The sequence below is a fragment of the Marmota monax genome, unplaced genomic scaffold, assembly GCF_021218885.2.
Source record: "Marmota monax isolate L192 unplaced genomic scaffold, Marmota_monax_Labrador192_F-V1.1 WCK01_AAM20220418_F8-fsc00054, whole genome shotgun sequence".
Classification (NCBI taxonomy): Eukaryota; Metazoa; Chordata; class Mammalia; order Rodentia; family Sciuridae; genus Marmota; species Marmota monax.
The window spans coordinates 4,506,703-4,524,405 of NW_026692145.1; the positions used below are offsets into that span (position 1 = coordinate 4,506,703).

Consider the following 17,703-nt stretch of genomic DNA (forward strand, 5'->3'; position numbering starts at 1 on the left):
TTGGTCACAACAGCCCAGTGCAAAACACTTTACACTTCAGTAGAATACGATTTAGATGATGACCATGTCATTCCTTTCAAAGAGCTTCAAAACATGTTTACAGAAGGGACGGCCTGTTCCAGATAAAGATTATTTCCAATTTAAGAGTCAATGAGTCCATCAACTGCCAAAACAGGTACTTACTAACAGGTGCATGAACTAACAGGAAACAGAACAGAGACAGACAGACTCAGGCATTAATTAGGTCACATCATAAAATAAATATGCCAAGAACTAAAAGCATTTTTGTGAGCATTTCATTTAATGTGGCTGTTAAGCATTGAGGTCATTGGAAAATTGTCCACCAATGAACTTCCACTGTCCTCTGTAAAGGGAACCTGTGAAAGGAATGAGAACAATCACTGTTCCCAAAGGTTAACTAAAACAAATGGCTATTGGGCATGGTGGTTCACGCCTGTAATCCCAGCAGCTTGGGAGGCTGAGGCAGGAGGATCACAAGTTCAGGGCCAGCCTCAGATACTTAGCAAGGTTCTACGCAACTTAGTGAGACCCTGTCTCAAAAGAAAATATAAAAAATGTGGGGATGTGGCTTAGTGGTTGAGCAACCCAGGATTCAACCTCTGGTACCAAAACAATAAATAAATAAAAATAATGGCTAGTGGATTGTTTCAGGCTCAGCCTAGTGAAGGCTAAATCTGTGCCTCTAGAATCTGAATGCTGGGAGCATAACTGACAGCTGGCCACAGTGGCTGAGCTGCAGATGAAACCCAAATGGCTAAAATCTACCATCAATCACCACATCTTCACCAAGCCTAGACTTCCCATGGGCATGCCCCAGTAGGGCAGAATCACTAAAGCAAACGATTTCTTTAAGACCCTAAGACTGCCCTAACAGAAAACTTTTGAGCCAGAGCCCAACCTCGTACAAGATGGCAAGGAGTAAACCTATCATTTACCTCCCAAAAGCAAAAAGGAACCAATGAGACTTCGTGGTTTAGAACAAGAGTTTATTAAAATACAGTGAACGCTATGAACATCCACATAGCTTCTCCAACTCCCCTGCTCCCAAGTACCAGGGCAATGCAATAGGCTCAGATGAATGCAACATATGTGGGGGGTTGGATTACAGCTGAGGAATCTGGGGTCAAGGACTTGGGACTTTTTGTGTAATGAGTAAACAAACCAGTATCCCTCCCCTGGAAAGCAAGTTTAAATAGTACTCACACTGTGATCACCTTGTCATACTTAGTTGCCTACGTGACTGCAGCAATAGTTCAGTATTAGGAGATGGATAAGCTTGCAGTCTAAGCCAGCCAACAAGAACATGAAGGTGTGCTCAGGGTCTAGGTACACAGCTTCTCCCAACAGACACATTTCTTTGCCTGAAAAGGTCTTAGAACCACAGTTCAAGGCTCTTTCTATCACCCCTCCTAACTTCAATCTCATCCACAAGGGTTAGACCTGCATCCAGGCTCTTCCCAGCTTCCTCCCCATTTCCTTCGGTTTTCCTTAATCTCTTGTATGTCTAATCCCATCTTCACATCTGCTTCTCAGAGAGGCCAAACTAGCACAACTGGTGCCAGTGAAATAGGAAAACAGGCCATGGTAAGATGGGGTTCTGGACACTGTTGTGAGTGGGATATTGGGCACGAATAACCTATGACATAGGGTGGCAGTCCACTGCTAACAATTTCTATGGAGATGGCCTAGGGGAATGGCCTTTCAGGTGTGCTAGCACCTTGAAATATGGGATGGGAACACTTAACCAGACATCCCTGAGGGTACTGATCCTGCAACCACTATGTTCTCTAGTGCTATATCATATTATATAGCACTTCCCCTGCACCAGAAGAGGCTACAAACTAATTCCCAAAGCCTAGAACTAATGTACCCCTCAGAGGAGCTGAATGCAGCCTCTCCTGATTATTAAGTGGATGAGTAGGGTTTAATCCCAACATAGCCTGGCTGTGAAATACTGGGCTTATTAAGGAAGAGCATACATACCAGCGAGCTACTAGAATCAGCTGACACACACCAACAAGAAAGCACTAGGTTTGGATTTCAAGGATGCTATATCAAGAAGGCCAGAAAAGCAAGATTTCGGACTTGGAAGCACTTTCTCAGGATTCACGATTTAACCCCCTGGCAAAGACCACAGTGGGCAAGCAGCCTCTAGGTGGCTCCTGGAAGGCTGGTAAAAGTAATGGCCAATGCTGAAAAAAATAGAGGCCTTAGCTGCCTTGGAAAACAGCACAGAAAGAAAAAGTCAAAAGAAAAGGGTATACTGGAGTGAAGGGACTATGTGATCAAAAACCCCATCAGATGACAGTGCTCCACAGAGGGGTCAGAGAAAACAAGGGCCATCAGGAATGTACTGGTGACAGGGGCACCAGCATGCGTAAGGTCAGTGGTAGCCTCTGCTGCAAGTCAAAGAGGACAGAGGGAAACCCTCAGAGGTGGACTCTAACATCCAAGGGAATGAAGGGGCTCCAGAGGAATAGAGAGTAGGTAGATGCACTTAAGCACCAGACTCAGGGAGGCCACAAATACTGTAACTACAAGGTCTGATGGGTAGCCAGGAGTGCTTTATTTTCAGGCAGTCTGGAAATGGCTAAAGGAACATGGTATCCCCAAGAGCAATACCAACAGCCAAACAAAGGTGTTACTCAGTATCTAGAGGCTGAAAAAGAGTGGAAGAACAGGAGCCTGAGTACTTTTCCTCTAATAAAAATTTATAATTTCTTAATCAACTCCCAGACTTCTTCAGCCCAGTTCAGATCTGGAAAGAGGTATCTGGGTTCCTGGGGAGGACAATGGTATGCAATGACTTCCCTAAACTTCCCCAAAGGAACCTATAGCCACTTACTTGAATGTATGTACACTGGGGAAAGAATATTCCAACATTTTGATGAACAGTACACTGAGAACCTAAGTTGACTGATACCTAGAGACTGGAAGCATCATCACAGTGCCCATTAAACTGAGGATTTATTGAGGCCAAGTAACAACTAAGTTCTGAGTGACTCAAATAGGGCTCATAGTGAGCCTACTGATTTACTCAGTGGTCATTTCCTAGTCCCAAGTATATATAACTGGAATCGTCTTGGTAGTTGGAATAAGCCCCACAAGGGTTCCATTGCCTGTCGAGGAACAGCTGTCCCAATGAGGAAAGCCAAGTAGAAATGTCTAAAACTGAACGCCACGGTTGGACAAGATGGTAAATTGTGATGATTAGTTTGTGTTAATTTGTCTTAGGCTGGCTATAGCTCCCAGTTGTTCAAAACACTAAATCTAGGTGTTGCTGCGAAGATATTTTATAGATGTGGTTAATATCTACCATCAACTGATCTTAAGATTACCCCTGATGAGCTGAGTGGGTCTCATCTAATCAGCTGAAAGCCTTAACAGTAAAAACTGTTCCTGGTAAAATTCTGCCTAAGGACTACAATGTCAACTCTGACCTTATGAATTTCAGGCTTACCTAATCAAGCCCTCACAACTGTATGATTCAATTCTGTCACATGTTTTAAAACAACAAGGCAAAATGATTCAGTCAACTGCATAGGCCTTTGTCACTGGCTAACACAGACCAGGCACTATGGGCACATGAACAAAATAGACACAATGGCCGAGACAGAGGCAAATAGCAAGGACTACTATTTATCAGTCTGATCCTGCAGGACTTTTCTAAAAGGTGACTTTAGCTCAACAACCCACCATTGGTCTTGCTGGAACTTTCTTATACCTGCATTTCAAGAATTTTCCTAAACATCCTTCTTCCACTCTCTTCTTCAGACATCACACCTAACACCATAGTCTGACAGCTTTCCCACACTCCTCCAGATCCCTCTCTATTCTTCTTTATGGGAATTTCAATCCCACCACAATCTCCTGCACAGATAATCAAGGACCTACCCAAACTAACACACAGGATAATCTAAGTACATATTAAAGCTCTGATCCTCCCTTTTGCAGGGTCAGAAATTCAATTTCAACCACTTGTGTTTCTTGTTCTGTGAAGTGCCTACTCAGTTCTTTGCCCATTTATTAACTGAGTTATTATTTTTTTTTTGGTGTTATGTTGTTTGAGTTCTTTGCATACCATGGAGATTAATGCTCCATCTGACGTACAGGTAGCAAAGATTTTTTTCCTATTCTGTAGGCTCTCTGTTCACATTCTTAATTGTTTCCTATGAAAAAATGTTCAACATCTCTAGCAATTACAGAAACGCAAATCAAAACTACAGTGAGATTCCATCTTACCCCAGTCAGAACAGCAATTATGAAGAACACAAGTAACAATTAATGTTGATGAGGATATGGGAGAAAAGGCACACTCGTACATTGCTGATGGGACTGAAAATTGGTGCAACCACTCTGGAAAGCAGTATGGAGATTCCTCAGAAAACTTGGAATGGAACCACCATTGGATCCAGCTATCACACTCCTCAGTTTATACACAAAGGACTTAGTATCAGTATACTATAGTGACGCAGCCACATCAATGTTTACAGCAGCTCCATTTACAATAGCTAAACTACGTAACCAACCTAGATGCCCCTCAACAGATGAATGGATAAATAAAATGTGGCATATATACACAATGGAATATTACTCAGCCTTAAAGAAGAATGAAATTATGGCATTTGGCAGTAAACGGATGGAACTGGAGCATATCATGCTAAGTGAAATAAGCCAATCCCAGAAAACCAGAGTCCGAATGTTCTCTCTGATATGTAGATATTAACCCACAACAAGGGAGGGTAGGGAGCAGAAGAACAGAAGTTCATTGTATTAGATAAAGGGGAATGAAGGAAAGGGAAGGGGTAAGGGAATAGGAAAGACAGAATGAATCAGACATAACTTTCCTTTGCTCATAAATGAATACATGACCACTCTAACTCCACATTATGTACAATCATAAGAATGGGATCCTAATTAGAATGGGTTGTACTCCATGTATGTACACTATGTCAAAATACACTCTGCTGTCATGTATATATCTAAAAACAAGAATTTTTTAAAAAAGAAAAGAAAGAGGTTGAAAATGAGCTCAGGATTTCAAAGAAGAGAAATTCAATTTTAACAATGGAGCACAAGCATTAAAGATCCTGTGAACCTGTTCCTCCCAAGGAACTGATAAGGACTGATAAGAAAACTAAGACTAACAATGAGAAGGAACTGCTAAGACCACCAGGACTGACAAGTGTTCCCACTGCAGCAAGAACTGCTACTTGAAAACTGAAGTAGGCCCAGAAGGAAGCCTTATATAACTGGAACACAAAAAGGGAACTGACTAGCCAAAAGGTACAAACAACTCAAAAATCCATCCATAAACAAAATGTGATATATCTATACAATGGGATATTATGCAGCCATAAAAAAGGAATGAAGTGTGAGCCAGGCATGGTGGTACATACCTGCAATCCCAGGAACCTGGGAGGCTGAGGTGAGAGAATCACTTAAGCCCATGAATTAAGAGATCAGCCTAGACAACACAGGAAGATCCCATCTCGAAAAAAAAAAATATGAAGTACTGACACATGCTATGATATGGCCAAACCTTGAAAACATTATACTACGTTAAAGAAGCCAGACAAAACACCACTGTTACATGGTTTCACTTTAAATAGCCAGAAGAGGTAAATTTATAGAAACAGAAAGCAGACTTATGGTTGCCAAGGACTGGGAAAGGGAGGAAATGAAGAGTTATTGCTTAAGGGTAAAAGGTTTCATTTGGGGGTAATAAAAATGTTTTGGAACTAGACAGAGCTGGCAATTGTACAACACTGTGAATGTACCAAATGCCACTGAATTGTTTAAAATAGTTCATTTTTCATGTTATGTGAATTTCATCTTAATACAAATAAATAAATAAATAAATGGTAAGGAAAAAGATGCAGAGATATATCAACCACAAAAATAAAAATTAAAAAAAGGTATTTAAAAACTGGTTTTCAAGGGAAAGCTGGGGAGGGAACTGGCTAATTTTAGGAATCCTACCAATCCCTATAAAGCCACAACAATAAATGTTGGTGAGGATGTAGGGGAAAAGGCACACTCATACATTGCTGGTAGACCAGCAAATTGGCACAACCACACTGGAAAGCAGTATGGAGATAGCTCAAAAAATGTGGAATGGAACCACCATTTGACCCAGCTATCCCACCCCTAGGTTTATACCCACAGGACTTAAAATCAGCATATTAGAGTGACACAGCCACATCAATGTTTATAGCAGTCAATTCACAATAGCTAAATAGTTATATATAGTTTTATATAATTCCATGTGCCACTGAGGTGGTCCTATATTCCCGGGCTCTAAATACCACCTACCGCAAACAATACATTTATAGAATTATCTGGTATTCTCCCTTTCTGGCAATTTCACCTCAAATTGGGGTCTATAGGTTAATATTTATGAACTAAAATTCAGGGCACATACTCTGATGAAGTACCAAGTATATTCCCAGGGACAATGGACAGTACCAAAAAATTTGGGATAACTGGCTGTTGAAATTACAACTTTCTTAACGAATCTACTATGAAGGGATTAAAAGAACTGTCACAGAGATTTTATATATGGAAATATTAACAGCAGAACTGAATCTGATTACGTTTTTTAAAAACAATTCATTTTTCAATTAACCAGGCAGTTGGAACAGGCTTCAGTATCGCCTATGCTCACTGGGATTGGAAGTCTCCCACTCCCGGGAGTGCTGGGCCTTTTTATGTCTACGGGATTTATCTTGACTACTACTTCTACTTCTGTGACTCCGCCTTCCAGAATGCCCATGGCTCCTACTTCTACTCTTTTGACTCCGCCTTCCAGAATGCCCATGGCTCCTACTTCTACTCCTGTGACTCCACCTTTCAGGATACACTCGGCTCCTACTTCTACTCCTGTGACTCCACCTTTCAGGATACACATGGCTCCTACTTCTACTCCTGTGATGCCACCTTTCAGAATGCCCTTGGCTCCTACTTCTACTTCTGTGATGCCACCTTTCAGAACGTCCATGGCTCCTACTTCTACTTCTGTGACTCCACCCTTCAGAATGCCCACTGTGACGGCTAGAATGTGTGTCTGAGCTTCGCCCTCTATCCCTATTCCTATTCTTGTCTTCTCTTGCCTCCTTCTTGCTTGAGGGCTTGTGCTCATACTTGGGTTTCTCCTTCTTGAGCTCCCTCTCTGGGCCCTCTGCTCTAACATGGCAGGAAGTCTTGACATCAGGGGAGCGTGGGTAGTGCTTCTGTCCCTCTCTGGATTCAGACTTCTGAACCTTCTCTGAGTTCTTACTGCTGTGTTTCTTAGGGGCAGGGTCATCCTTTTCTTTTATTGTCTTGCTTCCGAGAGATGAAGAAGATGGCTGCTCTGCTTTTACCTCCCTGTCAGTCTTCTCTTTGTCTTTCTTTCTTTTCTTTTTTTCCTTTTTCTCTGGAGGAAAAAGGAAGGCAATCAGTAAGAAAAGAGAAAAATATAAACTCCCCTAAAAAAGTGCATTTGTTCTGAGTACATCACATCAAACCAAGTTGTTATAGTTAAAATCTTCACATACTAACAGATAGAACATGTGCATCAGGAAAACATTCATAACAGCAGGATGAAGCAGTCACAGGCTATGCTTTCAGTGCCCCTAAGAAGTAATTTTGGACATATGTGGCCACTGACAGGTCAACTTCCTATACAAGGCAATCCTCACTCTGAATTCTCTTTCAAGACCATGTCTCCAAATACAGTCACATTTTGAGGTACTGGTGGTTAAGAACTCAACATATCAATTTGGGGGGGACACAATTCTTTCCATACCACTATTCTTCTACTGATACCTCCCCTTTCCCAGTAAAAATAAGAAACCCCACATCTTCCTCTTCACACTTAAGAGTTGATTATTGACTATCCATGAATGCTAGGGAGATCAGACACTAAGACTACCTAGAATCTTCTTTTGGGTTTCAATGCTTCACCTTTTTTGTGCTTTGTGGGTTTGTCATCTTCTAAACTCTCAGATGAACTCGATGAGGGGGTGTTAGCCCCACAGCCCTTCTCCTGGAGTTCTTTGGTCACATCATCTGCTTCTTCTGAGTCCTTAGGAGCCCGATAGTTAGACACATGATCCACACGAATAGTTCTTCCTTTTATCTAAGCAAGAAAGGCAATGCTTCAGCAAAGACAGCCCTCATATCAAACAATCTATTTGAGCCCGAGCCATGAAGAACAATGGTTTGAATTATATCATTACCTTTTTGCTACTTTTGTTTCTGGGGAAACCACTAAAGCAGAACTGCTCAACTGGTATGTCACAGCACATGTATTAGATATTAATACACTCAATGATCTCAGAAGCTAGGTAGGGTGTGTTGCAGCAGGGGCGGGGGCAGTTGCACCAGCAGCGTCACTGGCTTACCACAGGGTGCCATACAAATATCTTCATGCAAACAATACATTTATAGAATTATAATGTATAATTATAATTATGTGTACCATGAAGTGAAAAAACCCTGGGAAGTACTGCCCTAAAGCACAAGTGTTGGGGAAGACTATGAGAATTTAGAAACACAATGAATTACCCCCAACTTATAACAGTCTATAGTGAAACATAAACTAGACAAGCATTGCAGCTAGATGGAATTCCTGAAATCTAGCTTAATGCTATAGCTGCTTTCTTAACACAGTAGGTAGAAGGCAAAGTGAGATCAACTGTTGGGGGTGGGGGCAGGAAATTGACCAAAAAAAGATTACTTTCTTTTTTCTTTAAGCCCTCACACCTTGTTTTACCCATACCATACTGGAACACAGCTCACAATTGGGCCAAGGACCACGACTCCAGGCAAAGAATGACAAAATTAATCCTTCATGTAAAATCCTATTTTCAAGCAGATACATATTTTTTCCACAGGCAAAGACAACTGAAATTTGAAGTTTGGCTCTTACTGTTCCAACACAAGAGAGATTTTCATATCTTTTAAGCCTGAGAAGCTTCTATTATCTATCAGATTCCCATTTTGAAACATTTTTGAAAACTTTCCTGACACAGTGACTCCCTATGATTCCTGGCTCTCTTAAAATTTCATACTGACTGACTTTTATACAATTTGTTATGAGATTAAAAGGAGATTTCCCCCCCCAGGGCCCAATATGCTAGGTCAGTAGTGTCACATGACAGACATGCACACCTATATCCTAGGCCATGAAGCCCTGATAGAGCTCCAAGTCCCTCAGCACAGGACAATATGGAAGAGCAGCATTACCTTGTCTCTTCATTCTCTAGTACACTAGAGATGAAGGTGGAGGACAAGAAGGGAAAGGTGAAAAATAGAAGCCTGAGTGTGGGGGTGTGTAACATCCATGGTTTGGCTTGTTAACGGAAAAAAAGAACAAGTCCTGGCAGAACCATGAGCCAACAGAATATTTCCTAGAATCACTTCCTAGCTGGTAGCTCTACAGCCCTCCTAACACACCCAACCAATCAGTACATCCCTGAACCTGTGGGGATCAGATGGAGAATGAAATCCAACCCCTACACCCAGGAAAAGTTCAGCCAAATCTTGCTTAATAAGCACACTTAGGGGCTGGGGTTGTGGCTAAGCAATAGAGAACTTGCCTAATACATGCAAGGCACTGGGTTCAATCCTCAGCACTACATAAAAATAAATAAATAAATGAAGGTATTGTGTCCAACTACAACTAAAAAACAATAAATAAATAAAATGCTTACCTTGATCCCATTAAAATTGTCAACAGCCAGAACTGTGCTCCTTTGGTCTTCATAGCAGAGGAAACAAAACCCTTTGGATTTCCCAGTCTTCTTGTCTCGCACAAGATTAATGTTAACAATCTCCCCATATCTGTTTATTTTACAAAAGAATAAGACACTATTGATTTAAAATGCAAAACTTTGATTGAATCACAAAACAATAGTCAAATAATATGGACAGTATAGGAGATATATTTAGAAAAAGATGACTTAAAAAGGTTGAAAATAAAATGTTAAACAAGGATACAGAAAGATTATCCAATTGAAAACATGGGTGGAAATATTAAGAGTAAAGACATGGAGCTGGGGTTGTGGCTCAGCAGTACAGCACTCGCTAGCACGTGCGAGGCCCTGAGTTTGATCCTCAGCACTACATAAAAATAAAAACTAAATAAATAAAAAAAGGTATTGTGTTCAACTATAACTAAAAAATAAATATTAAAAAAAGAGTGAAGACATGAAATTCAAGGTCAAAATTAAGCGGGACTTAAGAGGGTTATTTTATATTTTAAAAGGTCCTAATATATAGGTATAGCTAATGAAATTATGCCACAATTAAGAAATTAAAATTTTAATTAAAAATCGTTTGAGCCTCAAATGCACAGAGCCTTGGGTTCGATCCCCAGGACCAAAAAAAAAAAAAAGTTAGAAATACAAAGAAAGTTAGGGGAGATTTAAAAACTTTTTCAAGTTTATAACAAGTGACAGAAATAAATAAGACCAAAGAAATTAACATGAATTTATACGATACAAATGCAAATAAAACATGACAATAAATCTAACAAATACTTCCAGAGTAGTAGACACAGATATATTTGAATCCTATAAAGAGATTACAATTTCTTTTATAGCATTCATGAAATATATAATAAAACTAGCTGTAGATCAGGTACCAAAGTAAATCTCAATAAACTCCAAAAACCAGAATAGACTATATTCTCCAAAGATAATGTTATAAAGCTGGAAATAATATTAAAAAAAAAAAAACAGTCTACTAACTAGAACTTGAAACATACTCTCCCAGCTAACAACTAGATAAAACAAAGATAAAATAAAGAAAAGTGATCAGTGATAGACTATTTAGAAAAGAACAAAAATAGAAAAATATGTACTAAAATTTATGGGATGTGACTAAGGCCATACTTGGGAAAATTTGTAACCTTAAAATTCCAGATAAGTTAAACTTTTATAAATTAAAAAATAAAATCACAGAAATAGCTGAGGGAATAGATATGTGCTTGTGTGTATGTATGCATGCTTGAGATTTGGGCATTCTGCTGTGTATAAATTTTTCTTTACTGGAAATGAAATAATAATGTGTTCAGGAAAAAAATTAAAAGTAAAATCATAAAATATAATAGGAATTGATGGAAGCATTACATGAACACATCTAGACATCTCAGTCCAAAATCTAGTACCTTTTTTAAGGAAAACACCAGAGGTGATTCAGTTAAAGCTGAGAGCTATCTAGCAGTACAGGTCAATGCAAATAGATAAAACCAATACAAGAACTGGAAAAACAAAAACAAAACTATCTCTGTTTGCAGATTACATATGATAGTATATATAGGAAATCAAACAATCAATAATGAACTACGAGGGGCTAAGGTTGTGACTCAGCGGTAGAGTGCTCACCTAGCACATGTGAGGTGCTGGGTTCAATCCTCAACACCACATAAAAATAAATAAATAAATAATAAAGGTAATGTGTTCAACTACAACTAAAAAAATTTCAAAAAATAAACAATGAGAAAAACAGTATAACAATTCAGTAAAGTAAGAGGATACAGCTGAAAGTCAATCATTCTCTTATATGAAACAATAATCAGAAGATATAATGGCAGGGAAATACCATTTATAATAGCAACAAAAAAATACTTAGAAATATACTTAACAACAACCAACGTACAAAACATATATAAAGTTTTTTTTAAAAAACTCCCAAAAAACACAAACATATTTTGAACAAATATAAGGACATCCCTTGTTCTTGGACAGGATGAGTTGATAATCAAAATCTTCCCCCAACTTAATATATAAATTAAGTGTAATAACATAAAAACAAAAGTTTGCCACCCTGGTGGCGGGGTCTGGATAAGTCTATTCTAAAGTTCTTCTGGGGAAAAAATGAACATGTAAGAATGGCTAGGAAAACCTAAAAAAAAAGAATGAGTCATGAGCATGAGTAACTCTACAAAGCATACTGAAAAACTTGTGAATAACTAGTGTGGCTCTGACCAATGGAAAGGCAGACAAACCAACAGAACAGAATGTAGAGCCACACCAAGTGTATATGAAAAAAATTGTCTATAATGGTGGCATCCGATTTTCTGGGGAAAATATGGATATATTAGTAATGAGGTAAGTACAACTGGATATCCATTTTAAAAAGTATAAAACTGGATCCAGATCTAGACTACAGCTCGGTAATAGAGTGCTTGCCTAGCATGCATGAGGTTCTGGTTCCATCCCCAGAGACACATGCACATACACACACAACACACACACACACATACACAAATCCACTGGATCCAAACTTCACATTGTACAACAAAATAAACTCTAAGTGGATTAGAGATATAAATGTAAAAAACCGAAACCATAAAATAACAAGACAGTAATAACACAGATGGGTGAGTGGAGAGAAATACTTTCTAATTATGACTCAAAATCCAGAAGCAATAAAAAACAGACTGATGAATTTGACCACAGAAAAATAAAATACTAACGGGTAAGCACAATGGAGTTTTGGGAGTGATGAAACTGTTCTAATTGTGGGGATGTTTATACAAATCTATACATGTATTAAAACTCATACAGCTACATATTTCTCAAAAATCAATTTTACCATATGCTAATTTAAACATATTAATGAATGAATGTATAAAATAACTTTGCCCAGCAAAGAAATACCCATTAAGTAAAGTCAAAAAACAAATGAAAAACTAGGTGAAAATATTTATAATGTATATCACAAGTAAAGGACAGAAAGCAATTTTTCTTTTCTCTAAAAAGAAATTATCAGAACAGGGAAGAACTCAGTGGTAGAGTGCTTGCCGAGCATGTGTGAGGCCCTGCGTTCAATCTCCAGTACAAAAAAAAAAAAAAAAAAAGGAAAGACATTATCAGAACAACTAGTGAAGCTGAATAAAGTCTATAGATTAGGTGATGATATTATATTAGTACTGATTTCCTGAATTTCATGACTATACTAAGTTTACACAAAAGAATGTCCTTGTTTAGGGGAAGGACATTGAGGATTTTAGGGACAGATGCATCGTATCTGCAACTGACTTAAATGCTTCATAAAAAAAATAATATCTACATATGAGAAAAAATAATGATAAAGCTAATGTGGATAAAGTGCTAAGACCTTGGGAATCTGGGTGAAGGAAATATAAGTATTCTGTACTCTATTTTACAATTTTTTATTTTAAGCCTAAAATTATTTCAAAATTTAAAAAGAAAGATAAGAGCTGGCTTGACAGGAATCCTACTGACTCAAATTGGGACAATTTGTGCATCAGGAAAGAATAAAGATAGTAACACAACATCAAATATTTTAAAAATTAAATCCACAGTGATCCATGACAAGTATTATAACAAAAGGCTAATATCCTTAATGCATAAAGACTCTCATAAAATCAACAAGAGAAGGAGAAACACAAGAAAAAAGACCCAATAAGTGATATGAGTAAACAATTTACAAAGAAATAATAATGGGCTGCCGGGCAAGGTGGTACAACCTGTAATCCCAGCAGCTCAGGAGGCTGAAGCAGGAGGATCACAAGTTCAAAGCCAGCCTCAGCAACTTAGCAAGGCCCTATCTGCAAACTTTTAAAAAACGACTGGGGATGTGGCTCAGTGGTTAAACACCCCTGCATTCAATTTCTTTTACCAAAAAATAAAAATAAAAGAAAGAAAGAAATAATAATGGGCTGAAAATATGTTTAACCTCATTGATGATGAAATAAAGGCAAAGTAAAATGATAATGAGAAACCATTTGGCAATTTTTTTTTGCATAACCATCATTGCTTAGGATTCAGAAAAATGGGCTGTCTAGTGAAAATTGGTATCAGAGTGGAAATTGGTACAACCTTTTCAGAACAATTTGCAATGTTTATAAAGCATCTTAAAAATACTAGCATATTGATTCACACCCCTCCTTCACTAAGGAAACCATCAGGGATGCATACAAAGATTTATACACTACATTGTATATTGCAATATAAATTTATAATAGCAAACAATTGGAAATAATGTCCAACATTAATTAAAACAAGATGATAAAGAAACAGTCCAAATTTTAAGTTTTTCCTTTTAAAGTGCATTCTGTTGAAATAAGCCAGTCTCCAAAAAACCAAAGATTGAATGTTCTCTCTGATATGTGGATGCTAACCCATAACAAGGGATGGTGGGAAGGGGAAGAATAGAAGTCCACTGGATTAGACAAAGGGGAATGAAAGGAAGAGAGGGGAGAGGAATTATTCAGACATAATTTTCCTATCCTTGTATATGAATACACAACCAGGGTAACTCCACATCATGTGCAACCACAAGAATAGGATCCTAATTGGAATAAGCTATACTCCATGCATGTATAATATGCCAAAATACACCTTACTGTTATGTATATCTAAAAAGAACAAATAATAAAAAAAGTGCATTGTACATTCTTCTTTATACTTTTTTCCCATAATGCTCTTTTTTGTTTTGATTTATTTGTGGTGCTGGGAATGAAAGCTGGAGCCTTTCACTTGCAAGTCCTTGTTACCAGTGGCAAAGGCAATCTTCATTTTGTGTGGCCAGAATACAGAATTATATTATAATACACTACACACGCGTGTGCACGTGCACGCACACACACATGCACATACACACACACAATAGCTCATCACTACTCAATGCAAGCAACACTGAACCAGCTCTAAGATGGGAGGCTGGATCCAGTAAAGTACCACAAAAGTGTGGAAATTAAAGGCTACACCTGCTATGAACTTTCCAGCACTCAGAAGTTGAATGAAATAGCCTGGGTGTACCACCCAGACTCTCTACTATGGCTGCCTTCTCATTTGTATTGCCCAATTCCTTTTCCCTGGCCTGTTTCCCCATAAACTGCCCAACCACTCAACCAGGGCCCTACAGATAATCCAACTATCCTGCTATGGCAAGCCTTCTGCCAGGATATGCTGCCTGTGTTTGCTTGCCCCATCCTTTCTACCTTTACTAGATATCCAACTTCTCTGAAAACAGTTCTCTGCCTCTGAAAGCTACAAAACCCAAAGGCATGTATCAACTATTGCACTATACTCCACAAATATGTACAATTACTGGATGCTAATTAAAAAATAAATGCTGGTTTAAAAATCTTTTTTAAAAAGGCAGTGACCCTCTGCTCTTAAGAGTTGCAAAGGCCCTCTAACCCTGTGGACTGCCCAGCCTCTGTTTAACTCTCGGTTGTGTGTCAATTGCCCAGCCAGCCTCCCTACCAGGTGGCACTATCATTATGAGCTGCCAACATCCTCTCCTACCAAGAACAGATCTCTTAGTTTGTTCCTCATCAGCCTGTGACTTTCAGCCCCTGGGTAAAAAAAGAATGGCTCTGTTCACTAATTTCACATGCATCTAGAAATGAAGAAAGCAAACTACCACATAAACTTTCTGGGTTCTGTCCCCCATTTCCTCTGTGCTTTGCCCTAATCCTTCAATAGCACACAGGTAAGGGCCCAGAGGGCCCTGTGATCATGGGATACTAGTTTTCAGAATCCAAAGGAGGTAGCCAACCTAATATCTTCCCAGGAGTTCCACACTATATTTGGGTAAAACCTGGCTGACAAGGGTCAGTGAAAAAGTAACAGAAACAGACCAGAATCCCTAAGACAGTCTCCCAAATTATCCAACTTGTGAGATCTTCCACATGAGAATATACTTAAAACCGTATCCTGGGACAGATCAAGAGTAGAGCAGAAGCTGCAGTCTTCCCCAAGCAGGGATGTCATTGAGCCTAGAATTAAAATGTGGCTTTCTAATGCCACGAATTGCACTGCAGAATCAAACTACTGTCAACACAGGAGGCAGGAAATGAAAGAGGACTTACTGTGAGAACACACAGATGATGTCTCCTTCAGTCAGTTCATAAGGAAGCCCTCCTAGAAAAGAAAAACACATTACAGTTCAACAAACACTAACCAAGTATTTACTGTGTATTATGCACTAGGCCAGGCACCAGAGGTACAAAACATAAGCTATACACCTTCCCCTCACAGCAAAACAGTCTGATGGAATGACACAAATATATACAAGGTGCCAAATGTACAGAAAAAAAAAGTGATTGAGTGGAAAGGCTCAGGTCACTGCAGACCAAACTAATCTCATCATTCTTTCCTCCTCACATCCAAAGTCCTACAAAGCTGATATCTCCATCACAAAACTTTGCTTCCACAAATATCAGCTTAAGTGTGTCATTACCAACCCACCTATACATATAATAAGGATCATAAAGATAACTGTTAAGCATTTCACAGGAAATCATTTCCCCTCCAAATGTTTTACTCATCTGTAAAATGAGAAGTATACTTGCCTCATGAGATCACTGTTACAAGAATTAAATAAAACAATGCATATAAAGTGCTTAGCACAATGTCTGATGCAATAACCTCTCATAACACTAAAACTGCAGAATTACTGATTAAAGGCTACACCTTCTGTGCACTTTCCAGCACTCAGAAGTTGAACGAAATAGCCTGGGTGTACCACCCAAACTCTCTACCATGGCTGCCTTCTCATTTGCATTGCCCAATTCCTTTTCCGTTAACTTTTCTGTACCTCAGTTTCCTCAACTGTCTAGTGGGTGGGTGTGAGGAACATAACTGTTTCTGAGAAACCAAGTGGCAGGACTTAGCACTGTGAAGGGCAAGTGGTAACTCACAGGAACACTGACTGGCAGGGAAAGCACACTAAAATGAGTGAGAAAAGATGGAAAACGGATTCACAGACAGGCAGAACATAAGAGTGGGTGATGAGGGGCTGGGGCTCAGTGGTAAAGTGCTCGCCTAGCACACGTGAGGCCCTGGGTTCGATCTTCAGCACCACATAATAATAAATAAATAAAATAAAGGTATTGTGTCCAACTACAACTAAAAAATAAATATAAAAAATAAAGGTATTGTGTCCAACTACAACTAAAAAATATATATATATTTTTTTTTTTTTTACAAAGAGTGGGTGATGAGTGTGAGGAGAAACATTGGGCGGGACTGCTGAAAAGATCAGAAGCCGGCCAGGAGAGACTCCCAGAAAAATGTGAAGCTCACCCAGAAAGATCCAGGCGCTGTCTTTGTACTCGGAGTGCCAGGACACCTTATCCGCCACCCCAAGCTGGACCTCTCGCTCGTTCAGCTCGTTGATCAGCTTCACTTTAGTTAAAGGACTACACGGAGGGCGGAAAAGGAAAGTAAGTTTGGTCCGGCCTGAATTCACAGAGAGCAAAACTAGGCGACTAGAAGCTCTAGTCTCCTCTGAAACTCTCCTGCCCCTCGGCCCTGCAGCCACTCACTCTACCGTCCCAGCCCCGGTGGGCCACCCCCGGCAACCCACTCCCTCTTTCTGAGAGGAAAGCTGAAACCTTACTTCATCTTCACAAATTCGCGCTCGACACCAGCGGATTAACTTCCGGGCAAAGCTACACTCTGTAGCGCATGCGCATCTCTAGCGCATGCGCCTATCTAGGACTTGGCTCCTGCGCCGCTCTAGAGCAAGTACAGTGCCCCCCCCACCCCCCGGGCGGCGCGTTCGAGTTTGCGGAACTGGCGCCGGAAGAGTTCAGCAGAGGCGGCCGAAAACCGCGGCGCCTGTGCAGTAACGCGAAAGCGGCTCTCCACGCTTGGTGGCGTTCGTTCCTCTCGAGAGATTTTTTCTAGTTCATCGCAGCTTCCCTCTTTGATG

General features: G+C 39.5%; 1 protein-coding gene across 1 annotated transcript; it reads right to left on the reverse strand.

Annotated features, from left to right (window-relative positions):
- Positions 1–990: 990 nt before the first annotated feature.
- Positions 991–17,446, reverse strand: Rbmx2 (RNA binding motif protein X-linked 2). The gene is made up of 6 exons (XM_046469384.2): positions 17,389–17,446; positions 17,073–17,188; positions 15,857–15,908; positions 9,720–9,849; positions 7,969–8,143; positions 991–7,438 (listed from the first exon to the last, which is right to left on the reverse strand). Exons 1-6 carry the CDS (start codon positions 17,391–17,393, stop codon positions 6,669–6,671), a joined length of 1,248 nt encoding a protein of 415 aa, XP_046325340.1. The 5' UTR covers positions 17,394–17,446; the 3' UTR covers positions 991–6,668.
- Between the last annotated feature and the right edge of the window lie 257 nt (positions 17,447–17,703).

Bases quoted from the DNA above. Each gene is read 5' to 3' on its own strand.
- Rbmx2 (XM_046469384.2), bottom strand. The intron at 15,909-17,072 runs GTGAGCTTCACA...TTTCTTTTCTAG, and splicing joins CAGCGCCTGGATCTTTCTGG to GAGGGCTTCCTTATGAACTG. The intron at 8,144-9,719 runs GTAAGCATTTTA...TTTCTTGCTTAG, and splicing joins ACAATTTTAATGGGATCAAG to ATAAAAGGAAGAACTATTCG.